General features: G+C 42.5%; 3 protein-coding genes across 10 annotated transcripts in view; 2 read left to right on the top strand and 1 right to left on the bottom strand.

The window, feature by feature from the left end:
• Positions 1-27,447, bottom strand: part of PAFAH1B2 (platelet activating factor acetylhydrolase 1b catalytic subunit 2) — a 1,197,441-nt gene that overhangs the window by 288,353 nt on the left and 881,641 nt on the right. The window lies entirely within an intron of this gene.
• BUD13 (BUD13 homolog) overlaps positions 1-27,447 on the top strand; it is a 367,265-nt gene that overhangs the window by 228,642 nt on the left and 111,176 nt on the right. The window lies entirely within an intron of this gene.
• Positions 1-27,447, top strand: part of SIK3 (SIK family kinase 3) — a 304,186-nt gene that overhangs the window by 259,926 nt on the left and 16,813 nt on the right. For 5 of the 8 annotated variants that reach the window (XM_050758978.1, XM_050758980.1, XM_050758977.1 and 2 more), the window contains 13 exons: positions 10,331-10,449; positions 11,018-11,128; positions 11,373-11,516; positions 11,935-12,012; positions 12,119-12,228; positions 13,340-13,493; positions 13,760-13,915; positions 16,988-17,058; positions 19,295-19,438; positions 23,643-23,793; positions 25,128-25,253; positions 25,529-25,614; positions 26,074-26,183. In XM_050758978.1, the coding sequence (XP_050614935.1) occupies positions 10,331-10,449; positions 11,018-11,128; positions 11,373-11,516; positions 11,935-12,012; positions 12,119-12,228; positions 13,340-13,493; positions 13,760-13,915; positions 16,988-17,058; positions 19,295-19,438; positions 23,643-23,793; positions 25,128-25,253; positions 25,529-25,614; positions 26,074-26,183 (1,560 nt within the window). Of the gene's footprint in view, positions 1-10,330; positions 10,450-11,017; positions 11,129-11,372; positions 11,517-11,934; positions 12,013-12,118; positions 12,229-13,339; positions 13,494-13,759; positions 13,916-16,987; positions 17,059-19,294; positions 19,439-19,979; positions 20,578-23,642; positions 23,794-25,127; positions 25,254-25,528; positions 25,615-26,073; positions 26,184-27,447 lie in introns of those variants that run through there. The other 3 variants (XM_050758976.1, XM_050758974.1, XM_050758982.1) reach the window with 3 other exon arrangements.

Raw genomic sequence — 27,447 nt, 5'->3', positions numbered from 1 at the left:
TTACCCTATTCCCCTGTTGTACCACCTGCTAGCAGACATACTAAGATCGTTTATTTAACTGAAGGAAAATTAATTTACAGTGAAAAAACTGCAGCGTTAGTGAGGGCATAGAGATCTCTTGTGGACAATATTTTTGAGTCTTTATTGATTAGACTTCACTGTGACTTAATTAATTGTAATACTGCATGAGCATTTTATCACTGGGAATGCAAGACCCAGGCTTACATAATGCTTCTGATGGAGAATGTACCCTGCAGCTACTGCCAAAAAGCTTCTACTTAGAGGCAAACAACTCTGCCCTGATTGGCTTACTCATCAAGAACCACACAGCATCTTGCTTGGCTAAAAGCACTTTGTTTAGAACCAATGGGGCAAGGGATTAAATTGGCTCACCCACCAGTTTCCATATACTGAGAGGCTCAGAGTCCTCAAAGCAGTTTTCTCATACCTTTTGAGACATACTACACTGCCAGAGAAAAATCTATGTAGTGCTTTCATGTCAGTGAATGTAGAAATCACAACTGATGTCAGAAAAGAGGTCAGAACTACTTCAGAGTGAAACAGGCCAGCCGTGTTTATTCCCATGACCTCACATAACTAAAAACCAGTAGATAAATATTGGTACTGCCCTATTTATTATTAGCCTTTTCAAACCAGCTGTCTCCTGGCTTATGGCAACCCTAAATAGAAAAATGAAAGAAGGACATTCCAAGTGGAAGGACTTCAGAGATATGGATACGAGTCAACATTTATTGACCACTTTCTATATACCAGGCACTGTTGCATTATCTTATTTCATGTTCAAAACAACTGTCTGAGGTAAGCTGTTTTATGAGGTAAACTGTATGAGAGGTTATTTGATAAATAAGAAAACTGAGGCATGATAAGGTTAAGTAACATGCCCAAGGCACACATCTAGTAAGTGGCAAAGCTTAGATTTGAACCCACGCAGTCTGGCTTCAGAGACCATCTAACCATGTGTGTGTGTATTTTCATTCACAATAAATACATAGTAAGTTACTCCAAGAATTAAGAGAGTTGTAGAATGGATATATTTGTCTACATCTGGATTACTTATTGAAAAAAGAGTGGCAGGAACTCTGTATTGGAACCAGAGGCAGAATTTTCTTGTACTATAGTGACTGATACTAGGAGTCAAAAGATACTAGAATGTAAACCACAAAATGGACAGCCTCCTGTAAATCAGTATAGCAACCCAGGGTCTTTTCAAGGTTGGGCTAGAGCTAAATGTTGGCATCCCTACCCTTTAGGCCAGGATTTCCTGATTTCTGAATTTTAATTCTGGCAGCATCATGCCCACCTAGAAAAACTGATTGAAAGTAAGGAAGTTCAAGAAATAGGTGTTATTTTTCTAATAAATGGATATATATGGGTCAAAACTTTTTCTTTGTGGTCTGTCTCGGGTTGATAAACTTGTTAAAACTGAAGAGAAAAGCCTCTCAGTGCATGTTTACTGATTCCTAAAGAAACTTTTCTTACGGGCTTCATCTCTATTTGTGAAATTGTTCCAAGCCGTCTCCCTGTGGCCTCTATGTTCAGTCACTGAAGGTGTCTCCCAGAATTTAGAGATAAAAAGAACTTTATTTCTATTCCAGGAGATTCTGATTACAATAATTTGCAGAAACCACTAGGGTTAGAATTTATAGTTAAATGGATAATTCTCCACCTTCTTTTCTGATATCTTACTGTTGGAGTATCGTTTCTTGAAATTTTACTGAAGTGTGGGACTTCCATTTTTCTTCCCCAGAGCAACTGAAAATAAATGTTTCAAAACATGACAGTTTTTTCCTAGTGTCATTGTGTCAAGAGAAACTAATCTCAATGCTTATTTTTTATGAGTCAGATCTTACTACAGTCAATACTGTCATAGATTAAGTTCCAAGGTTGTGTATTTTCTTTGTGTAAAACTGTGGCATTGACTACATCCTTGTCGGGGATGGTGGCATGCATCTATAATCCCAACAACTCAGGAGGCTGAGATTGGAAGATTGTTTGAGGCCAGGAGATCAAGGTGGCCAGCCAGGGCAACATAGCAAGACCCTGTCACTAAAAAATAAAAATAAAAAATAGTCAGATGTCACTTTGGGAGGCCGAGACGGGCAGATCACGAGGTCAGGAGATAAGACCATCCTGGCTAACACAGTGAAACCCCATCTCTACTAAAAATACAAAAAATTAGCTGGACATGGTGGTGGGCATCTGTAGTCCCAGCAACTGAGGAGGCTGAGGCTGATTTGAACCCAGGAGGTGGAGGTTGCAGTGAGCCGAGATCAGGCCACTGCACTCCAGCCTGGGTGACAGAGCAAGACTCCATCTCAAAAAAAAAAAAAAAAAAAAGGCCAGATGTGGTGGTGTTTGCCTGTAGTCTCAGCTACTGGAGAAGCTGAGGCAGGAGGATCACTTGAGCCTAGGAGTTCGAGGCTACAGTGATCTATGATTGCACCACTGCACCCAGCCTGGCCAACAGAATGAGACTGCATCTCAAAGTAAATTAAAAATAAATAACCAGTCCTTTAACTTGGTATTTAGAAATGTTTATTTCTATTATAGCAGTAAGGTGTCCAAATTTAATGTACAGAATAAAAGCATTCCAATCCTTGTAACACCATTGATCTAGCAGTATCCAAAGTGACAAAATTTCAGTGCAACAACAAAATCCTTGTGTTTTGTATTATTATAGTTAACGTTTATACAATCTCTACATGTATCTATAGGTTAGCACATTTAGTGTATGTTATTTATACATACAAATGTCATAATTTTTTTTTTTTTTTGAGACAGAGTCTTGCAATGTCACCCAGGCTGGAGTGCAGTGGCACGATCTCGGCTCACTGCAACCTCTGCCTCCCAGGTTCAAGTGATTCTCCTGCCTCAGCCTCCCAAGTAGCTGGGATTACAGGCACATGCCACCATGCCTGGCTAATTTTTGTATTTTTAGTAGAGACTGGGTTTCACCATGTTGGCCAGGCTGATCGTGACTTCCTTGTCTCAAGTGATCTGCCTGCCTCGGGCTCCCAGAGTGCTGAGATTATAGGTGTGAGCCACCGTGCAAGGCCCAAATGTCTTATTTTGAGGACCATTTGTCTCTTCGTTTAGATTTTTAAATAGTGACTGTGTTAAATAAATAGGTTTGACCTCAGCTGGCAGTTGACATTGACAGTGTTTCTTGAGCATATTAATAAAACATCATTTTTAGGGCTTAGTCCACAAGCAGAGTGAGGATTCCTCACTCTGGCTGGCTTCTTATCAAAAGAAGGTATCTTGGCAAAAAACATCCCTGGTTTCTTATTGATTTACTTTTTAATTATTTCTGCAGGGATTATAGCACTACAAGATAGTCACACTGTTCTGTCCATGTTATAACAAGTTCAGGACATTATAACAGACTTTATTTTCTTTTCATGAGGAAAAACAGCATGTTTTGTGTGCAGTTTTTCTTTTAGGAAAAGGCAGGCAGCATTAAAGAGACGCTGTGAGACAAACATTTGTTAAATCCAGAACATCTAAAATACGGGGATAGACTTTTATCAGAGCCATGTGGCTCCATTCTGAGGTTGCTACTGCAGGCCATCCATTGGTCTTGTCTGTTTGCTATAATAGCATCACTTCTCCCCCAGGGCTGGTAACTGAGCTGGATAACAGCATGAGGCAGCGTATTGCATAGCATCCTTGTTCTGAGAACTTTAAGACTTTAATGTCATTGAACTTTTAAAAGGTTTTTGTCAAGTAATTCATTTTCCATAGAAACGTGTTTCAGAGATTTAATCGCCAATTTATTTTTGTTTCCTTTTTAGATTTTGAAATTTAGAAAAAATAGAACCCTCTTTGAAGTCAGAATTGTGCCAGAAGTAATTCATTACTGAGAAGTAAACATTTTTAAGAAGTTTGTTTAAATTATTGAAAATATAGAACTCTTGGGCTGAGTGCTTTGGAATTACCTTTGAACACACCTACCATTGACAGGACCAAGTACATAAGAAACTAGATCATCCCCTTCTTCTGAGCACCTGTAAGAAGCATGCACTTTCTTGCTTGCAAAAAAGCCTTCCTGTGCCTTCTAGTACACAGATGTCTTCTGTTTCCAGCAGCTCAAAGCAGCTTTATGTGGTCAGAAAGAATCCATGACTCAGTTTCTTCTACGCCATTGCTCACCACAGAGCTGGAAAGGATTGTTTTGCCATGTTCTGTTTTTTGGTGTCACTTGCAGGGTTTCAGGGACAATTGGTTTTCTCTCCTTCATAGGACCAGCCTGAAAAGTCTGATGATCTGGTTTCCTAAATTTTTACCTGTCTCCTCTTATCTTTGATTCTTGACTGGGGAAGCCTGCTGTTTCAAGCCTTCCATCATAGTCTTCATCACCTTGACAACCAGACTATAGAAATAAGTGCTCTACCACAGTGTATTTAATCCTCACCAGCAAAATTATGAACAGGAAAACCCTCCCCGCTTAGTGCTCTCATGTCCCTGCCTCGTCAATCCATCCAACTTGCCATCTCCCCTTAAAGCTGTTTTCCAGCTAGTTCTTGGTCTTTGGACCATCAATTTGCCTGGCCCATTTTGTACTGACCTAGCTTGTGGGTGATTCTGTCATGATGGAACCTGTGGAGATGACATGGCATTTGATCTGTCAGAGGAGAGAATTGTTTTGGTTTGTTTTCATAACCCAGAATACCAATAATGTGTTTATTTTAGGAACCACATAGGTTAAGAGCTCCCGGGAGTAAGACTGACCAGAATTTGTATCCTCTTTGGCCCCTTATTATCTGATCAAATTTCTCAACTTCTCTGATTTTAAATTCCTTTTTCTATAAAATAGAGATAATAGTATTGGGTTGGTTTGTGAAGTAGATGCTTACATTAACTTAAAGGGTTTAGCACTTTGCCTATCATGTAAATGGTCAATAAATGTTAGTAATTATTAAATAATATTGTTGAATGAATTGCTCTATTAGTCTTTCATTCTCTTCTTCCCTATTTTTTTACTCTTTTCTATGTATCTTTCTCTCATTTTTGCTGTCTCAGTATGCCAAAGGGACATTAATATTTTCTTTTTTTTTTTTTTTTTTTTTTTTTTTTTTGAGACGGAGTCTCGCTCTGTCGCCCAGGCTGGAGTGCAGTGACGTGATGTCCACTCACTGCAAGCTCCGCCTCCCAGGTTCACGCCATTCTCCTGCCTCAGCCTCCAGAGTAGCTGGGACTACAGGCGCCCGCCACTGCGCCCGGCTAATTTTTTGTATTTTTAGTAAAGACGGGATTTCACCGTGTTAGCCAGGATGGTCTCGATCTCCTGACCTTGTGATCCACCCGCCTCAGCCTCCCAAAGTGCTGGGATTACAGGCCTGAGCCACCGTGCCTGGCCGACATTAGTATTTTCAATCAGATCCACAGGGCTTATGGAGAAGACTTATCTCCCAAGAATTGTTTTGGTTTGTTGTAATCACTTAGAGAAATTTGTTTATTATCAAGGACAGAAAAAAAAAAAAAGAAGAAAAAACAATGTTGCTTTCACAGATATAGACTCACACTGGCAATGTCAACTTAATTCCCATTTTAGGACCCTGCCCATACAGCAGCTCTCTCTCCACAAAGTCATCCAAATGCCTGGCAGCGCAGCAGGGCAGGGCCTGTGCTGAACATCCTCTAGTTAACGTTCTGTTGACAGATCAGGTTTCATGGGTGCACAGTGACTCTCACTGCGGAGACTGCTTGGCGTCTTGCATGGAGCAGATGAAAGCAGCTCTGAAGGGAAGCTGCTTCTCTGGCACACACAAGCAGAGGAGCGTATTCTTGCATGGCCCAAAGTGGTTCAGTTTCATTTAGCCTCAGAGTCCCTACCTTTTGGGAGGGAGCAAATAATGGGGCCCTTTTATTTATTTATTTATTTTATTATTATTATTATTATTATTTTTAGAGACGGAGTCTCGCTCTGTCACCCAGGCTGGAGTGCAGTGATGCGATCTCAGCTCACTGCAAGCTCTGTCTCCCAGGTTCACGCCATTCTCCTTCCTCAGCCACCCGAGTAGCTGGGACTACAGGCGCCCGCCACCACGCCTGGCTGTTTTGTATTTTTAGTAGAGACGGGGTTTCACTGTGTTAGCCAGGATGGTCTCGATATCCTGACCTCGTGATCCGCCCACCTCGGCCTTCCAAAGTGCTGGGATTACAGGCATGAGCCACCGCACCCGGCCTTATTTTTTATTTTTGAGACAGAATCTTGTTCTGTCACCCAAGCTGGAGTGCAGTGGTGCAATCTTAGTTTACTGCAACCTCTGCCTCCCAGGTTCAAGCAATTCTCGTGCCTCAGCCTCCCGAGTAGCTGGGATTACAGGCATGCACCACCACACCCAGCTAATTTTTGTATTTTTAGTAGAGACAGGGTTTTGCTATGTTGGCCAGGCTGGTCTCGAACTCCTGGCCTCAAGCAATCTGCCCACCTCAGCTTCCCAAAGTGCTGGGATTACAGACGTGAGCCACCATGCCTGGCCAATAGTGCCCTTTTAGACAATAAAATAGAGTACTTCTTGGCATCTGGAAAAGTTGATGTTTTGTTTGACTTGAGAGCTCCATCTTTCTGCGCTTGTAAATTGAATGTCCTGTGGGTGATTGTGTTCTTGGGTTTGAGAGCATCTGTTTCCCTCGTTTTCACCCAGTTTCCATATTTTATGTAGAATGCTGTCTTCAAATCTCATCTGAATTTAATTTCATGAACTACATGACACTTAGGAAATATGAGTTGATGATGATACTCTAGCTTTCTGCATTTTGTCATATTTTCCATCTGTGCCACATATGAAAAATGTTAGATTTCTGTTCCTTGGCACGTTCGATATTATGTAGGATAGTCAAGATTAAAAAGCTCTTGCCCTTGACACTGTAAGAATTGTTTTGGTTCTTAATCTGGGACCTGTAGACATCTGGGGTGTGGGGGATCTGTGCAGGCTTCTTAGGACATCCTTGAGTAGTCTAAAGTTACATGCAAGGTTTTGTGTATAAATTCTTGTGCAGATTTTTTTTTTTTTTTTTGGAGAATTTTCAAGGCATCCGAGGCCAAATAATGGTTAAGGATGACCAAATAGAGGTTTCAAGATCCTGAAATGAACTAGATATATCTTCTAATTAGGAATTATTATGGTAGTGTTTTTGGTTTGGTTTTTTTGTGTGTGTTTTGTTGTTGTTATTGTTGTTTGCTTTTAAGGAAATTGCCTTGGAAAAAAGTCTGTTTTAAAGCAAGCCTTTAACTGAACACCATTCGGCTTTGGTCATCTTACGCACTAAATGGTGTGTGGAGACCAAAGGAAAACAGGAGAGTGCCATCTAGAGGCCTTAACAACGATTTGGTACTAGCCTTCTCCCTACATAGGGGTCTTTAGCAACTTCCTAAATTAAGAACACTTTTGTCCTCTTAAGTAACTGCAAACCATAAACATGTGTGTCAGTGACATTTATAATCTACACAGGTGCTGCTACAGTTGTGGCTCTAGCCTTACTACTCTGGAAACATTATTAATAAAGCGTAATGTTGTAGATGGCATTTACTTTATTCTGTAGGAATGTAGAAGTCTTTCAGATGTACACTGCATTTGAATATACTTTTAATTGTAAAGCAACAACAAATTGATGCCTGATGTAAGAAATCATTTTGATATAGGAACTTTGTTGTATTAGTTTTTAAAGTTAGAGTAAGTTAAAAATTAAGAGTAATTTATCTTAGTTACTTGTAATATTCTTTTGAAAACAGTAATATAGAATGGTGTTTGCCAAATGGTATAGAAATTGAAGAGTTGAATTCACCCTAGAAAAGTAGATCAATTTATATCCATGTGGAGATGTATAATAGGGTAGTCAAGAGCGCAGCTTAGAAGTCTCAACTTTGCCATTTCTTTGCCATGTTGAATATGTTAACTTTCAAAATCTTGTTTCTTCTTCATTTATAAGTGGAGCTAATTGTAGTCTCTAAGTTAAGGTTGTTGTGAAGGTTAAATATAATAAAGTTGGTAAGCACAGTGCTTGGTATATCAAAAGTAACTTTTTGTAATAATGTCTTCCTGTTGTTATTTTCACTTACCAGTTTTGTTTTCAGCATGGTTGTGATTAAATAGAAGCAGAAAATTTAAAAACCTATAGAAAATTTTATTTTAAAAAATTTTCACAATTATAATCTCATTTGATTAAATACTCAACAAATATTTATTTATATATTCAGTAGATGTTTATGCAGCTCCTAAGTGGCTAGATATCATAACCATTTTAGGTACTGGAGAGTTGATGCTGGGTACAACAGAAAGAAAGACATGGGCCTTACATTGCAGTGGAGGAGTCAGACAATAAGTAAATACATAAAAAAGATGGTTTCCCAAAGAAATCATTTGTGTGAAGAAAATTAATGTGGTGTAATAGTGACTGGAGGTCCATCTTAGAGTAGGTGGTTAAAGAAGAACTTTCTGAGGAAGTGACGTTTAAGCTCTTACCTGAATGACAAGGAGCCAGCCATATGAAGATCTGAGGAGTGGCCATTTCAGCTAAAGGGAAAAAAAAAAAAAAAAAAAAAAAAAAAAAACAAAAAAACATGTAAAGGCCATTGGATGGCAGTGTGTTAAACATGTGCAAAAACTAGAAATGTGCATAGTGGCAGGAAACCAGGTCAGAGAGGGAAGTAGGCGACCAGATGCGGTGGCTCACGCCTGTAATCCCAGCACTTTGGGAGGCTGAGGCAAGTGGATCACTTGAGGTCAGGAGTTTGAGACCAGCCTGGTCAACATGGTGAAACTTTGCCTCTACTAAAGATACAAAAATGAGCCAGGTGTGGTGGTACAGGCCTGTAATCCCAGCTACTGGGAAGGCTGAGGCAGGAGAATCACATGAACCCAGGAGGCAGAGGTTGCAGTGAGCCGAGATCGTTCCACTGCACTTCATAGCCTGGGTAACAGAGTGAGACTCTGTCTCAAAAAAAAAAAAAAAAAAAAAGACAGAGAGAGAAGTAGGAGCCTTATAGACCCAGGACTTTGGATTTCATTCTGAGGGTTATGGGAAGAGATTGGAGAGTAATAGGCAAAGTGGTGATATGCCCAAATTTATGCTTTGGAAACATTCATTTTGCCTGTCTATGGAAAATAGATTGTAATGGAGCAAGAATGGAAGCAGAAAGACCAGGTAGGAGACTTTCGCAGGGTGTAAGTCAGAGATGATGGTGTCTTGGATAAAGATGTTGAATTAATGGTTCAGTGTTGAATTAATGTTGGGGGGTTTGGATTCCCCAACAACTCTGCACCACAGAGGCAGGGTAGCATTGTGGTTAGGAGTACCAGGTGAAGAGCCAGGCTGTCTGGTTTGAAATCTGACTTAATAGCCATGTGACCTTGGACAAGTTGCTTTACCTCTCTGTGCCTAGTTTTTGCTATTCCTAAAATGGGAATAATGATAGTACATTCCTCCTAGGATTGCTGTGTAGATTAAATGAGGAAATGATCATTGTAAAATGCATTAATACTGCTGTTTTGGTATCATCATCACTGCCTTCATCACAACTGTTATTCTCACATCACCCTCAGTACCCACATTTTATAGATGAGAAAACTTAGAAATAGAGGGTGGTTTTGAAATCAGAATATAAGTTTCTTGATTTTGAATCCATTGTTCTTTCTGCAATATAATCTGTAATATGAACACCCAGAGAAAAATTTCTATTGATCTGAATATCTGTAGCTCACAGCCCAGTTTTAAATACCTATGACTGTTTAAATAACATTGAGAAAATGATAAATAAGGCTAGCTGAATCGCAGGGCATAGGAGAGAAGTAGCCTGTGGCTGTCTCCCCTACACACCTCGTGCCATCAGAAATTCACGTTCCCTAAGTTTTGAAGAAGGGTATTGCACACCTAAGCCAAAAGCATTAGTATGCACATGGTGGTACATTTAGGAGGATAGAACTGAATGTTTTGAGAACCTTGTAAGATACTGAATCTCTTTAGAGGCCATTCTACTCTTCATTACTTGTATTAAATGGGGCCATATACATAATACAAATAAATGAAATCCGTGGATTATCCCCAGACCTTTTCTTGTCAGCCTTTTGGTGAAGGCAGTAACCAGACTCCCACACTTGAGTTTCTTTTTCTCCACCTCTCTCTGCCTTTGCTTAGCCCCTTCTGGTGGCATAAGCAACGGAATAGGTAAGGATCAAAGTGCAAGAGAGACAAAATTAGAAGCAGGGAGTTGGAGAGCCTACCTGCTGGCTTTGCTCCTGGTTCCTCTGCTCCCCTGGTGCCTCCCCTCACCAGAAACTGAAGGCAGGCTGTTTGTCCATTGCAGAATGTGAGCATTTGATCCGCCATATGTTGGTGTTAGACCCCAATAAGCGCCTCTCCATGGAGCAGATCTGCAAGCACAAGTGGATGAAGCTAGGGGACGCCGATCCCAACTTTGACAGGGTGAGCTGGGAACCACTGCTGCAGGGGACTCCTCTGAAAGCTGTTGCAGCCTCCTTTGCATGTGATTGTAATCAGGCCATAACCTGAAAAGGTGGACACTGGGAACAAACTATTATGTAATGCTAAAGCAGCACGTGAAGCAAGCAAGAAGGAATGTAAAACCAGTTAAACTGTTGGAGAATAGTGATCATGGTTCCGTACCATGTGTCCCCAAATTATCATCAATTATCATGTTTTTGGCTTTTGAGATAGTACAGCCTGCAGTTCTGCAGCTTACCTACCATGGGGATGTCGCCTTCCTCTTGTCTTAGTATGCTCAGTTCAGTGGCTTCTGTAGCATGCTTTTATTTAAACCACTGTGGCCATCCCAGGTACTCCAGGGAGTTCTGGAAACAGTGAGTTGTTGTCTGTTCACAGCTGATCACTCAGGGCTGTCTTCCTTAGACTTTGTCTGAGGCCAAAAATATCCCAAGCCAGAGGGCATGGAACAGCTTGGTCATTATATATGCTGTGCCATATTGATGTGGTTAATTGGGGGGTTGACAGCTTCCTCCTTTTTATATTACAGTTAATAGCTGAATGCCAACAACTAAAGGAAGAAAGACAGGTGGACCCCCTGAATGAGGATGTCCTCTTGGCCATGGAGGACATGGGACTGGACAAAGAGCAGACATTGCAGGTATCTCTGATGGAGTGGAGAACAAAGTGGGATGTAGCAGTTCCTCTAACCTGCTTTTTCCATTTTTCTCCTTCTTGGGAACTTGGGCCTTTTTTTTTCCTCCTGTTTTTCTTCCTCTGCCCCTCCCTGGGCCTTGGAAAGAAGGAAAGAAGGTGCTTTGGCTAATGTTATTACTGAAAGGGTTCTGGTCATCAACATGCCATTTCACCAGGGTTTTGTACTCTTTTCCCTTCTCTCTTGGTAGTCATTAAGATCAGATGCCTATGATCACTATAGTGCAATCTACAGCCTGCTGTGTGATCGACATAAGAGACATAAAACCCTGCGTCTCGGAGCACTTCCTAGCATGCCCCGAGCCCTGGCCTTTCAAGCACCAGTCAATATCCAGGTGGGCAATAACTCCAGTGACCTAGTTCAGGACAAGTAACACCAGGGGGGTAAAGGTTAGCTGTTGCTCACTAACCCTAAGTCAAGAGAGTTTCTTGCTCTTCCTTACCTCTGTCTCCTCCCATTTGTCATCTCTTCCTTTGTCAGAGGCCAGTCAAAGATCTGAACCTTTTTTTGACAGAGAGGAGGAATGAGCAAGAATAGTTGTGCCTTTTGTTTTTTTTAAAGAAACAGCAAATCATGAGGCGATGCTATCCTCTCCACAGGATGCTTCCTTGTTGTGACTTCTAAGGGCAGATGAACCAAAGACTTTAGTAATCAGGGAAACATAGACTTTAGCAATCAAGACTACTTGGAAAGACTCATTATTTCTCTCTAGTGTTAAAGGTGTGCGTGTCTATGTATGTACTGCTTTCCAGGCGGAGCAAGCAGGCACCGCTATGAACATCAGCGTTCCCCAGGTGCAGCTCATCAATCCAGAGAACCAAATTGTGGAGGCAAGTAGCAACCTATGGGAGCTGTCAGCTGAAACCACTTTCTTTGCCATCTCCTTGCTTCCCTTCCTTCTCATTTCTAATGCGATGGTATTTCCCTCTACCTCAGCCGGATGGGACACTGAATTTGGACAGTGATGAGGGTGAAGAGCCTTCCCCTGAAGCATTGGTGCGCTATTTGTCAATGAGGAGGCACACAGTGGGCGTGGCTGACCCACGGTGAGTATCTGGCCAACAGCCCTCACTAACACCGGGGCAAAGAATTGTCACCTCACACTCAGTGTCTACCATGGCACGTTTCCTACTATATTGTATCCCCAGAGGAGATCGAATCCAGTGGCCAAGTGGACAAATGATATGCTGTAATTTATGTATGTAGACAATTAAAATTTAAATGACTAAGGATCCAAAATCCAATAGCACAACAGTTTCCCAAAGTGTTTTCCCAAAATAGTCTTTCATGTTATCCCTGATGCCTGCACACTGGAAAATATGGACTGAAGGCCAGCTCACCCCATTTTTGTTCCACGGTTGAAGACTCTCAACTTTAAAATAGCCTTACCTCTTTTCTGGATATTTTCTTTGCTGAGTAGGAAGAGAAGGTTGTGGCAAGAATTCTCCTGAGAGGTCAACTCAGGGCAAAGCTGGTTTTCTTATAAATATCTCTTTTCTCTCAGTGAATTTCCAAAAAAGACTCCCATGCTTGCTGATGTGCTTGCTTTGTGTCTCCTGTTCTCAGCCTATGATCAGACAGGCAATAGGGGGATATTCTGGCTCCACAGACTATGTCAGCTTTAAAGGGGTGGAGCCCTGAGTCGCTCTGTTAGTGGAAAGATGTCTTCCTGTAAAGTATGCTGTAAAACCTACCGTTGTAGCAAGATAGCCCTGTACGTCTAGTACTTATCTGTCCTGTCAGCACTGACGAGAGTGATTGCATTCTTTCCCTGGTGAATCAGTTGCTACTTCAGGCAGCCATTATCTTAGTGGATGGCCCATGTTCTCCAGAAACTTGGTGTTCACCTCCAGGATTTGAAAACCTGAACTGGACTGGTGCCAGTATTTCCTCTTGGCTCAGAGCTGTTGGTTTTACATGAATGGCCAATAACGAATAGCAGTCCCTAGTCCCAAATAGTAAAGGAGCAGAGAGTTAAATTCCACACTTTAGGCTTTTGCTTTGCTTTAGGATCTTAAAGAGAAACATAAATTTAGGAAGAAAATAAATAAAATACAATAAGTTGTACTGAACACAGCAGTGCCATCAATGTTGAGATATAAGCACTTTTGAGTAAGAATGTTAACCAAACTTCTCTGTCATTCTGTTTTCTATCAGTACGGAAGTTATGGACGATCTGCAGAAGCTCCTACCTGGCTTTCCTGGAGTCAACCCACAGGCTCCATTCCTGCAGGTGGCCCCTAATGTGAACTTCATGCACAACCTGTTGCCTATGCAAAATTTGCAACCAACCGGGCAACTTGAGTACAAGGTACCTAGACACAGGAGAGGGCTGGCTCCAGAAAAAACAAACTTTAGCTTCCTTTGAAAGGCTATAAGGCACCTTCCCTAGGACTGAAGGGTTTCCTTATAGAGAAAGATGATTTCTCTTGCAAAGCAGCTCAGGTGAGAGGGAAGCATCCTTTAGTCTCCATCATGACCCATGACTCCCTTAATTTGCATAGATGAGTGGCTTGCCCCTTTCTCTCCTCCTTCCCCTCATCTCATGGTCCGCCCTCCCCACTCTGTTCCTGGCAGGAGCAGTCTCTCCTACAGCCACCCACGCTACAACTGTTGAATGGAATGGGCCCCCTTGGCCGGAGGGCATCAGATGGAGGAGCCAACATCCAACTGCATGCCCAGCAGCTGCTGAAGCGCCCACGGGGACCCTCTCCGCTTGTCACCATGACACCAGTGAGTAGCAGCACACAGCCCAATTCACTGTCGCAGAGGGTTTTGATAAAAAGGTTGTGAGCCTAGGGTTGGGAACCCAGGGCCAACCTACGTGTCTGAATTTCCTCTTTCTCCAAACTTAGGATACTCCAGCCCATTTTCTTCAGGCCAGTAGACTTTTCCACACTTTGTTTTTGGAGAACTTACTTACTTAGCCAAGTTATTTCTACATTGAACTTTGCTCCTGGAGAGCTTTTTCCTCAATGGGCGCTCACAGGTACCTGGTTAAGTCTAGCTGCACTCCTGCCAGCTTGGGGCAGGTAGCAGCCTAACTCAGAGCCTTCTCCCAGCAACCTTTCCCTGCCAGAAGGCCAAAGTGCCCTTAAATTAATTGGTTTCTAGACTGTCTTCTAAAATTGCCTTTTCACTAACACTTTCTCCATTGATAAACACACCTCAAATTTTTGGCATAACCTGGATCACTTAATGATTTGCTCCCACAGCTCTAGCCTAGTCAGTTATCTTAGTCACATCTCCTTCATATGATAGTCACATTCAGAGATTTTTTTTCTCCCCTGGGTTCTGTTTATTTCTGGTTATTTTCCTGTTAGAGGTCATTCATTCATTCGTTTATTCACCTCCATCTCATAGTACCATAAGATTGGGTAATAACTATATCCGTCACCCTTGGAGATGTTTTAAGGGCAGTGCTGCTTTGAGGACCCTTTTCCCTCCTTTATTCCATCATGGGTTAATCCCTTGTAAAATACAGTAAAAGGGAATCATTAGAAAAATGAAAATGTAAACACATATAAAATACAAGGCTAAATTTTTTATCGAGTTCAACAGACAAAATTACTCTGTTAAATTGCTAGAAGTATCTCTTTATTTATTTTTTTAAATTGCTAAAAGTTTCTGAAAGCCTTTTGTTGATTTCTGTACTTACCTTATCATGAATTAGTAACAAAACGGTTTGTGGGCATGGGTCCGTGGACCACACTTTCATGAATGAAGGAATTAGTATCACAGCCCTTGGCATCATGGACAAGATCAACACATGTGAAGTATTTGAATAATAGTAGCAGATCATATGTGATTAAGTACCACAGTAATAACATGGAAAATGAGGTGGCAGAGGCATTCAGAGATGGGCAAGACAGGTTTGGAAGGATCATGGTCAGCTTTATAGGAGGTGGGGTGACTTACTATGTCTACTGTAACTTTTTGCCAAGGTCACTAACAAGTTCTTATTGATAAATCCAGTGGACATTTTTAACCTTTTATCTTTTTGGATGTCCCAACTGTATTAATCACTGTTGACTTCTTTTTTTCTTTGAAATATTTTCTGTTCTTGGTGTCTGTGGCACCACATTCTCTGTTTTCCCCCGCCTCTCCTTTTCACATTTCCTTTCTGCTTGTTCCTTGAAGTTGGCAAAACCCAGAGTTTTATCCTAGGCCCTGTTCCCATGTCCTTTTATGTACTCCCTCTGGATGAGTTTGTCCACACCCGTAATTTCAGTTACCGTCTGATTCTGCAGCCCAGAATGCTCTTCTGAGTTCTATGCATATATATACATGACTGCCTACGGGATAGATTTAGTTGGTTATTCCACAAGTATTCACACCTGTAATTCAACATGTCCCAAATGAACTTACCATGACTCTGTGAAACCTGTTCCTCCCCTTGGGTGACAGTGAATGGCACTGTCAGTTTCTGGGTTACACAAGCTAGGGATGTGAATTTTATCTTTAACTCTTCCCTCTCTTATTCCCCATATCAAGTCAGTTATCCAGTGCCTGTGAATGAAAGATCTTACTTCTCCACTTTCCTTTCCTTAACTAAAGTCACTGTCATCCATTGCATAGATGAACACCATGGCATCCTAACTGACTTCCTTGCTTCCAGTCGTGTCCCCTGATCCCTGCCACCAGCCCTTTTCACACCACGGCTAGAGGAAACTAGCTCTTTTAAATATAAATCTTTATAACACCATGCCCCTGCTTAAAATCCTTTAGTGATTCACCACTGTTCTTCCTCAAACTTTAGTGTGTTATTCAAGGCCATTTATCACTGGCCACAGCGTTCCTCTCCTGTCTCATCTACAGCCACTTCCTGCCTCACCCTGTTCACTCCACCCTTGTAGAACTGTGGTAAGGGATCCAGGAACCCTGCGAGCTTTCAAACAAAATTATTCCAGGAGGGTTTTGTTTTGTTTTGTAATTATCCATTTTGTAAAATGCTCTTTTATAATAATTGAAGTGTGATTTTTGTTCTAGTGGCTGAGGCATGGTGATTATGTGGGCACCCAGGCTATGGGTAGCTAGCAAGGATGCAGATGGGAAAGTCACAGTGATACATGCATCTTGGTGGTTCTCATTTCACTCACATGTTTTGGCGAGTAACAACTATTTTAAAGCATTGAATTCAAACTACACAATTGTATCTTATGGACTAAAATGTAATTTCAATAATTCACTATGCTTTCCTGGAGTTAAGACATTTAAACTCTGGAAATCACATTAATATGAAAAACAGGTCAAGTCCTAGACATTTCAGGTAAACAATCTTCTGTATTTTTGGGTCCTCAAACACCTACAGGACTTCTCTTTTCTTCAGCCTAGAAGTCTGTAATCCTGTCCCTCTTTGCCTGACCAGCTCCTGTGCATCCTTCAGGTTCCTGCTAGGTACCACCTCCTCCAGGATGCCCTCCTTAATTCCCAAGCACCCCCATTAGAAGACTTGATCATGTTATTTTGTAATTGTTTACTTGTCTCTATCCTCTACTAGACTGTAAAATGAGGGCAAAGTCTATATCTGTAAATTCACATTTTATCCTGTAATAGTAAGCATTTGTTAGATTAATTAATGAATGAATGAAGATAAATAAGAGGATGAAATTCTAATTAGTATTAACTAAGCAAGGTAAAAATGGGAAAATAGGTATATGAGAATCCTATATAACCCAGGGGTCCTAGAAAAGTTCTGTAAATAAGAAAGTTAACAGAAAGTCCTGCCCCAAGCCCAGTTATTAGAATAAGAGGCATTACAGAATAAGCTGCCACCTTGAGCTTTTCCTTCCTGTCTCTCTTCAGGCAGTGCCAGCAGTTACCCCTGTGGACGAGGAGAGCTCAGATGGGGAGCCAGATCAGGAAGCTGTGCAGAGGTAATGTGACATCTGGCAGTGCTTGCAGAAGTCCTTGGGCAGGCTCCCCCTGCAACCAGCGAAAGGTCACCTCTGCCCAAGGAGGTGGCACAGTGCAGCTTCAACATTTGTGTGGTCTCTTTGCTCAAGCCAGATGGCATGTTCCACCCCACATGGAAGTAACAGAAGACTACCCAGAAAATGTCATTTCTGTAAGCACCATTGGAAGTCCCCTAAGTGACAGCAATAACCATAAGAACTTTTTCTTTCCTCCCTCCTCCTTCCTTGTCCCCTGCCTTCATATTGCAACTCTGATAGTATTCACAAGGCACAAAGCCTGCTCCTACCTGCCAAGAACTGTTTACTGAAAAGGAATTGGAGATGTGGGATGACAGTGATCCTAGCTAGTCTGGCCATGGACCTCTGGCATGGACTCTTCCTATCCAGGAGAATGAATACCTCTTGTACTGTTTGCTGTGTGCTTCCTCCACCCCCTTGTACCAACAAAGATATTGAAAAAGAGAATATGGGATTCGGGCCAGGGACAGATGCAAATATCCATTGTTTACAGAACCTTATTAAGAGATGCCTAATTCACAGAGAATGGCAGTGACCATCAGGCATGCTGTACTGTTGTTTTGGCCTCAGTTCCATTAGCCCTGGTCCTCAGCTCCATGCATGCCCCCTTGTGGGAGTTGATTTTCTGATTATACGGGGAGGGGGTTTCACCAGAATCCAGCATGTATTTTCCCAGAAATACAGGTGTTCTTCTATATGTTTTTTCCTTTGAGGGAAGTTGAAATAAAATGGTTTTCATGGGCTTTTGGGGGAACTTTGGGTGTCTTTATCAAATGGTTACTAAAACACTAATGGCTTACTCTTTGGCAAGTTCACATAACACTAATTACTCTACAGTCTGTTAACTGATTTTAGCTTAAAGGGGCAAGATAGTTAAGAATGAAATGAGACCATTTTTTAAGAACCTGACAGTTGCTGGGTAGGACGCTCATCCTACCCCCAGTAGCTCTGTATGAGAGCAGCTATTCAGAAAGCAGCTGGTCCTATGTGGAAAGAAAACCATGGCAAACAGGGGTGTTGGCAGGTGGGCCAGCTCCTTCTACAGCTTGGCCAATAGAAGGAAAATTGTAGTAACTTTTTTTTCCCTTGATGCTGTTGTTTCTAAAGTTTGCTGATAAGAGGGTGTATAAGGTTACAAATGGGCCCTACTGGGTCATGAAGAAATGAGAAATCAGGAAATTTACTGCCTTTCTACCTTAAAAGCGACAGCAATATTTTATCTTCTTTATCTTAGACTTTCCTTCCTCCAGGTCCACCTTCTTTCTTCGTTAGACCAACATTTCAAGGGTATGATGCCCATCAGTTTTGATGTAATAAAAAAGATATAGTGCCTCTTTCATTCATGCCTCCAGAAGAGCAGCAGCGGTGGAGGATGTCATCCACCAGACAAAGAGGGACAATAGCTTATTGATGGTATTGACTAAGTGCTGGGTCTGAAAGATCTTCCGAATAAAAGCCATCAGCTTGGGAACTCTTCGTCTTTTGAGATTCTTCTGTTTTTATTTTTTCCTTGCTTTTCTCCTCCCTAACTAAACATTTCATGTGGTTTTATTTCTTCATCCTCTACAGAATGTTGGTTCCCCAAGGACAGCATCAGTTTTTTCTTCTCTGATGATTGAGTTATAGTCACCAAGCGAGAGGGAAAGGGTGGTTTTGGAATTCATTTATCCTCAAATGGAAGGATCAGGTTTCTGTGACCTGTAGTGAAGAAAGTCTCAAACCTGGAGCCTATGAGATCAAGAGACATGCACAGAGTCCTTCTGAATATCTCCCCAGATTCATCTCTAGGAATAGTCCTTAGGGCTCATTTCCTTTGACTTGTATTTTGGAAATTTGGAGGGAAAAGATGAATAAATTAACATGGAGAAAATAAATTCTTCTACCGAGTAGAATGAAGCAAGGAATAGTGATCTGATCTTTGTGAGCTAGATCTACTTTCTCTCTTCTCTTCAATGGCTATTCTTAGGTACAAAATTCAGCCACTTCATTGTCAAGCCAACTTTTGTTGGCCAGTTAGACATGTTTCACTTCCATCCAGTCAGGGATCTGTTTGCCATCAAGCCCTTCGTGAGCTCTGGCACTATCTCATTGAGTGCTTTGGATTAACTTCTAATGCTTCTTGTGGAGGAATATTCCTGTCTGTCTTTTTTACTATGAAATGTGCTCCTGCTTGTTGCAGGTACTTGGCAAATAGGTCCAAAAGACATACACTGGCCATGACCAACCCTACAGCTGAGATCCCACCGGACCTACAACGGCAGCTAGGACAGCAGCCTTTCCGTTCCCGGGTCTGGCCTCCTCACCTGGTACCTGATCAGCATCGGTGAGTAGCCACATGAGCTGTGCGAGCTCCTTGAGGCTCATCGGACAGGCACCCTTCTGATTAGTCTCACAGCGACGGTGACTAGCATCGTGGCTTTAAATAGAAGCCAGCTGTCATCCTGAACTCACATCTTCTCAGCTCCTTGCAGTAAGCAACGCACAGGGCAAAGGTTTTTTACTGTGCCCTGGAGCAATGCGAGATTCCTCTCTCCCATTGCCTTGCAGACCTGTTTATTGTCTGCATTTGATTCCCCTGATTCTAGATGTTGATTCATAGATAAAATTGAACTTGAGACCTGCGAGAAAGTGAAACTCTCAGAAGGCCACCTGGAAACAGGAAGATTTCTAGCCATATCGATAGACTTGACCTTTAATAATCCATCACCTTCAAAAGAATGAGCATTTCATATCGTGTTACCATTGAACTGCCAGCCTGGAAATGAAGACAAAACCCCTTGTGAATAGTAGAGCAGAGATCCTCTTGAGTGATGTATTTAAGAGGTCATTCTTTCCATATTCTGATGGCAAAAATCTTTTGCTAGGTTCGGTTATGGTTATAATCCATTCTCTTGAAGAAATAAAAGCAAGTTTAACCTTCCTGACCAAGAAAACTTCATTGACTCCAAGTAAGCCTGGAAGCAGCTGCGGAATGACACTTTGCTAGTTGAAGAAGATGATTATCTTCTGTGAATACCTTGATGACTAAAAATCTCAGTCTTGTCCACTCCAAAGCTATCCCCAAGCTCATGGCCCACATATTCAAAGCCACCACCAGTTGCTAGAGCATATTTTATTTCTGTCTTTTGGGGAAGACAGTGAAAAGCAGCCTTGGGAAGGTTGAAAAGCAATCAGATTCCAAGGAAATTAGGTTTATATATGTATTGTTATGAAATCTTGCAGCCAGCTCGCACTGGCAAGCTTGACACAATTTTTTTATTGAGGCTGGTTACCCATTTGGTATCAACATAATCAGCAGAGGCAAGTGAACTCTGAGCAGACTGAGACATAATTAGTGCCACGTTGGAACCCTAAAAGAAGGAAGATAAGCTTTCATAAATGACTATGAATAACTTGGTAAAAATGGTCTGTTAGGAGTAGCAAGAATGACTATTCTCAAATAAAACTCTGATGGCACAGAAAGACAGGCTTTTTCTAATGAAAATCTCGCAGGACCTACAGTGTTCATGCACACTAAAGAGCACTTTGAGGCCGGGCGCGGTGGCTCACGCCTGTAATCCCAGCACTTTGGGAGGCCAAGGCGGGCGGATCATAAGGTCAGGAGTTCGAGACCAGCCTGGCCAATATGGTGAAACCCCGTCTCTACTAAAAATACAATAATTACCCGGGCATGGTGGTGGGCGCCTGTAGTCCCAGCTACTTGGGAAGCTGAGGCAGGAGAATTGCTTGAACCTGGGAAGCGGATGTTGCAGTGAGCTGAGATCGCACCACTGCACTCTAGCCTGAGCAACAGAGTGAGACTCCGTCTCAATAAATAAATAAATAAATAATAAAGAGCACTTTGAGTGATTACTGGAGAGCTGCCTTTTCCTCCCCTATCCGTTTCCTGTGATTTCTCATAACTTCGAGCTCTACACTGGTATCTAATACACCCTTCATTCGTTCTTTTCTCCTCATCTCCATCTTCCCTTCCTCCACAGCCTGACACTTAAGTTTTGCCCTTATCCGAGTCTGTTGTTTAGCTGAAGTCCTTTAGGTATCCTTGTTGAATTCTAGGTGTTCCTCAGGAGGTCTTTTTAAGAGGGGAACATGAGGATCATCACATTTCCAGAGTCGGGCTTTATCACAGACCCTATATCCTGTTGACATTTGTTACTCAAGGAGGACCACACTGGCCCACAGCTCTGTCTGTGTGATAGCCACCCTGCCTAGAGTCATTGTCAAGGCCTTGCCTGCTGGAAATCTGTCTGCTGTCTGTTTTCATGTGAACCTTTTTGGTGTTTTGAGGGTTGCCTGTGGCCAAGCCTATTTGAATTGGAAGAAAATGAATGTTTTATGAGTGGCAAATTGCATAAGATGGGGCATTTGTGCAAACCCAGCATGTCTTGATGGGATCACTATACAAATACGCAACAAAAGAGATGAAAGCCAGTCTTCAGGGGAAAGCAGAAATTTTCCAAGGCTGTAAAACATGGAATATGGCTGGCCTGGATGGGTTCTTGCATCCCTTTCATTTTCTGGAGGAATTTATTAAAGAACAGTATTTATAGCTATCCTTCTGGGGTAGAAGAGATGAAGTTCAACATGGAAACAGAAGAGGGGTCTGATCAACCTTTTCATTTCTGGAAATGTGTAATTTAAGGTTAAAAATGTTTTAAAAAGTGTAACTAAAAAAATTTTTTAAACTAACGCAAGATAGATTTTATCCAGGTGGGGAACCAAGTCCCTCTTTGAAGAGTATAGTGTGGGAGTATCAGCCTAATGCGAGGCCATCCTGAATTTGAGTGTGATTGCAAATAAAAATAAAATCAAACACAATTGCTACTTATCAGTGCTTCTCAAATGAGCAACTACATCAGAACGGTTCCTCTGAGGTTACTGTGCTGGACTGACCTGGGTATCAGTCTCTTCACAACCTGAGCTTCTGAAAAAGCCATGAAATACCTGGACCTGGGATTTTCTCTGATGGGAGAGAATGATTTTTGTGCAGAAAGACTGTATTGGCTGCTTGAAGAACATGGCTTTCTGAGGGGATCAGAAACGTGTCCATTATCAGAAAACGTTGAAAGCGTAGGAGTCAAATTTTAGGAGAAAATAGTACTTGCTTGCTTTAACTCAACCTGAAGTAGAAACAGAAATGACAAGTTATAAGGAAATGCTTCTGAACACAGCCTTCACGATCCCTGTTCCTGGATTGTGGCCCCCCAGAGTCATTTGTTTTTTGTGTTACTGAAACAAATACATGTTCGTGCCCATTTCATTAGCTCACTACTGGGTCAAGCCTCGGGTAGAGTCTGAAACAAAAGCCATCATTAGCAAAGAGAGGGTAAAAGGCTTTCACCTGCTGCCAGAACTCTCTGGATACCTCTGCACGGTCATTAGATTCCTCCTGGTCCCGCGCTCTCTGCACTGTATTTGAACTCGCTTGTTAACCTGCTTCCTGAGCTGTGGTTCTGCTTCAGTCCCAAATGAATCACTGGCAAGGTGGCACATCATTTCATCCAAAGTTCAGTGTAATGGCATCTCTGCCCTGGACATGAAACCCTGATCCTTTCCATCTGCTACTGGAATGCTGCTGCCTTGGCAGTCTTTTATCTGCTTACCTCAGCCCATAAACATCTCTTTCTGATCATCAGGTCACAAGTGTAGGTGTTAGCTTCTAACCCCGATGCTGTCTTAGGCATTCCTTATCAATAGCGTGTTCTTTCTTTCTGTGAGATTCTGGCTGTGTTCTGGTTGAGCAGTGGGGTCTCTGAAGGTAATCCATGGGATTCCTCTCTCATTAGGAGGTTGAGCGAGTGCTGCTGCTCAGCAGTGGGGTCTTTGAAGGTAATCCATGTGACTCCTCTTTCATTAGGAGGTTGAGCGAGTGCTGCTGCTCTGAGAAGTCGATTTTCACAGTAGGTGACCTTATTTTTGTTGACCAGGTACGTGCAGGATCTCAAGGCCCACATTCCTTAAGAATTTGCTGTCTCCATCCCAGGATCAGAAGTCTTCATTTTCCCCCACCCCAATCACCACCTTCTATTTTCTAGCACAGAACCTGTGAGTTCCAGGCCAGACCTTTGACCACAAAACTGACCGTTGTTTCCCTTTGGCCGTACGGAAATTATTGCTCAGGAAAAACTTTGGCTCAAATGGTGAATTTAAGGTTTCTAAAGGCACTAGATAGACACATGATTATAAAAGTAAGAGCTTCTGTATGGCCTGGCCTGGAGGATATTGAGAAGCTTTTCTCTCTGGCCTAGTATATTTATAAGAACTGGATGTACTTGATCTCAGGACCTCACCAGGCTTGGAAAGTAAGCCAACCAAAGGTAAGTAGAGATGGAAGATGTACACCTGGAGCCCTCTAAAGGGAAGCAGGCTAGGGAAACGACCGATGTCTGGAAATGTCATGAAAGTGGAATATGCAGGGCTACCTGGGCAGCCAGCGGTCTTTATGTTCGTCTGGAACAGCAGTCCCTGTGTGATTTGGTCAAAGCCCCTGAGTCCTAGCCTCTAACCTTCTCTTCCCATGTATTCAGCTCTACCTACAAGGACTCCAACACTCTGCACCTCCCTACGGAGCGTTTCTCCCCTGTGCGCCGGTTCTCAGATGGGGCTGCGAGCATCCAGGCCTTCAAAGCTCACCTGGAAAAAATGAGCAACAACAGCAGCATCAAACAGCTGCAGCAGGTAATGGAAGAGGTGGCAGCCATCCCTGGAGGAGCATGGGTGACAGAGGCCAGGATTGCAGGAGGACTGGGGTGGTAAACGTACCCCTTTTATGTCAGCAACATTGCAGTTTTATAGGTTAAAAAGGTATAGCTTTCTGGGCCTGGCGTGGTGGATCCCGCCTATAATCCCAGCACACTGGGAGGCCGACATGGGAGGATTGCTTGAGCCCAGGAGTTCTAGACCAGCTTAGGCAACATGACAAACCCTTTCTCCAAAAAAAAATTAAAAACTAGCATAGTCCCAGCTACTCGGGAGGCTGAGGTGGGAGGATCACTTCAACCTGGGAGGTAGAGGTTGTAGTGAGCTAAGATCGCACCCTTGCACTCCAGCCTGGCGACAAAGCAAGACTCTGCCTTAAAAGAAAAAGAAAGTATAGCTTTCTAATGCACTTTCTTTACTTTGTGTTATGTACAGCGCTCCCCAGTATCAAACTTCCTTCCCCCATGAAGGGACTAAATTTTTCTCCCGTCTCTAGTTCATTGGAAAGGAATTTCTGGGCTTGGGATTTTTTGTGTGTGTGTTTTTTGTGTTTTTTTTTTTTTTGTTTTGAGACTGAGTCTCGCTGTGTCATCCAGGCTAGAGTGCAGTGGCACAATCTCGGCTCACTGCAACGTCCCCCTCCTGGGTTCTAGAGATTCTCCTGCCTCATCATCTTGGGTAGCTGGGACTACAGGCACCTGCCACCACGCCAACTAATTTTTGTATTTTTAGTAGAGACATGGTTTCACCATGTTGACCAGGCTGTCTCGAACTTCTGACCTCAGGTGATCCGCCTCTTTCGGCCTCCTAAAGTGCTAGGATTACAGGCGTGAGCCATCTTGTACCCCTGGCACTCCCCTCATGATTTAGAACGCTGGGTCTTGATTAAACCTGCTGTACATTGTTACCACCTGGCATTCTCCCCAGGTGGTACAGAATGGCACTCTCAGAGGAAGGAAACATACCTCTATATGTGTCTATACTATAAAGATTCTATGAAGAGCCAATTTCCTTTCTGCGTTCCTGATGACCAAGCTTCCAATGGCATATGCTTTGTACACAGATTTCACATTGGACACTTGTACTCATACAGAGGCCATCCTTGATGTTTTCCATTCATTCATACAGAACAGGATGTGAATCTATTTAGTGTACCAGATACTTATATAAATGAGTTAATTGCTCATCAAGGACACTGTTCTCTTGCGGCTCTTTCTGCCCATAAGACCTTGGGGGCAGATCTGCATCTGCTGAAATCACTGCATGGGGTGGGTCTAGCTGCATCCCATCTGTATTAACTACTTTCCCTTCAGGAGTGTGAGCAGCTGCAGAAGATGTACGGGGGGCAGATTGATGAAAGAACCCTGGAAAAGACCCAGCAGCAGCATATGTTATACCAGCAGGAGCAGCACCATCAAATTCTCCAGCAACAAATTCAAGTAGGCTCTCACTCTTTGCTTTCTCCAACTTGTTTGGAGTTTGCTTTCAGGCTGATTTGCCTATGCATTTTGGAGGAGACCACTCAGCGCAAAGTGGATTTGAGTTCTATTTGTGGTTGACATGTTTTAATAAAGGTGATCAGATCTTCTGGTGAACAACACAAGCATAAATCTGAGACACAGATAGTTCTTTCTGTTTCTTCCCTTCCTGGGAATAGCTCTGAGTAATCTTCAAGCTCGCAATAATTTTTTTCCTTTCCCCATATATGTTTTAGGATTCTATCTGTCCTCCTCAGCCATCTCCACCTCTTCAGGCTGCATGTGAGAATCAGCCAGCCCTCCTCACCCACCAGCTCCAGAGGTATGAATCATTTTGTGTTGTGCCTAAGCCATTGTCTCCATAGCATGGTACCCTTGGCTTGACTTACTGGGAGATACGGACTGACTTGAGCATTCATCTTGCAAGAATCTATTTGAAAAGAAGAGAAACCAGTGTGAATTTCAGGAACCTTCTTGAAATCCCAACTTCCTGTGCCACTTCATTTCCTTAGCCCCATGAGCAAAGTAATCTGATATCTAATACAGGAGGCCAGACATAGGCCCACAATGAACTCTGCCATTTTGGCTGGGAAGTTTGGTCAAACAAGATGTAGACAGGTTTTAAATAGACTGTGGTGGATGGCTTATGTATATTTTTCCAACATGAAGGCTTATCAAAGTAAAAAAATAGTTTTCACTTATATATGTTATATGGCTGAAATGTAAGATTGTACTGTCACCTTAGGAAGCTTCTTTGTGTATCTCTTTTGTTATTTTTAAGGTTAAGGATTCAGCCTTCAAGCCCACCCCCCAACCACCCCAACAACCATCTCTTCAGGCAGCCCAGTAATAGTCCTCCCCCCATGAGCAGTGCCATGATCCAGCCTCACGGTGAGTGGAGAGGTTCAGACCAAACAGTTCATTATATGCCACATGGGAAAAAATGATGGTCTCAGTTTTGAGTACCATAAACCATTTGAAAGGCAGAATAACATAGTATTCAGGGGTATGGGCTCTAGAGCCAAGCTGCTTTGGTTTGCATCCTGGTTTCATCAGTTTCTTAGCTGTTAACCCTTGGGTAAGTTAACTTGACTTCTTGAATTAGTCCATTTTCACACTGCTATAAAGAACTGACTGAGACTAGGTAATTTATAAAGGAAAGAAGTTTAATTGACTCATATTTCCACGTGGCTGGGGAGGCCTCAGCAAACTTACAATCATGGCCGAAGGAGAAGCAAGGCTTGTCTTTCATGGTGGCAGGAGAGAGACTGCACAGGGGAAAGTGCCAGAAACTTATCAAACAATCAGCTCTCGAGAATTCCCTCATTATCATGAGAACAGCATGGAGGAAACCGCCCTGTGATCCAGTCACCTCCCACCAGGTCCCTCCTTTGACACATGGGGACTATACTTCAAGATGAGATTTGGGTGGGTACACAGAGCCAAACCATATTACTTCTCAAATGTCAGCTGAGGATAATTATGGTACAGTATGTAGATAAATGTAAAACACTTGGAACAGTCTCTGACACAAAATAGTTCTCAATAAAGGTTAAATATTATTAGTGTTTTTAATAAAACCTCCAGCCCTACCAAATAAAAAGCAGCTACCAGAACCTTCCTTATAGTCACGCTTCCATTTGGCTGTCTGCTATGCACGTGGGCCCCTCTCTTGTGGGTGTATAGATGGGAGTGAAGATAAGTATACCGTGACTGTGAGTCTTCAGAGGTCAGGCATCTTAGGATCTCTTGAGTAACACTCCCCAAGCTACGTCCCTAGTCAGTCTCCCTAGGATCCTTGAGAAGAGTCTGAATTGGCCTCTAGGCCCTTCCTACTTAAAGTGGGGTCCTCCAGCCACCAACATTGGGAGAAAAAGCAAGATCTCAGGTCGTATTCCAGACCTGTTAAGAGTTTTTTTGTTTTTTGTTTTTTGTTTTTTTGAGATGGAGTCTCACCCTGTCACCCAGGCTGGAGTGCAGTGGTGTGATCTTGGCTCACTGCAACCTCCCCCTCCGGGTTCAAATGATTCTCCTGCCTCAGCCTCCCAAGTAGCTGGGATTACAGGCGCCCGCCACCACACCCAGCTAATTTTTGTATTTTTAGTAGAGATGGGATTTCACTATGGTGGCCAGGCTGGTCTTGAACTCCTGACCT

Source organism: Macaca thibetana, chromosome 14 (assembly GCF_024542745.1).
Source record: "Macaca thibetana thibetana isolate TM-01 chromosome 14, ASM2454274v1, whole genome shotgun sequence".
Lineage (NCBI taxonomy): Eukaryota > Metazoa > Chordata > Mammalia > Primates > Cercopithecidae > Macaca > Macaca thibetana.
The sequence above is the reverse complement of the archived record's forward strand: the minus strand, read 5'-3'. Positions and strand labels throughout refer to the sequence as shown.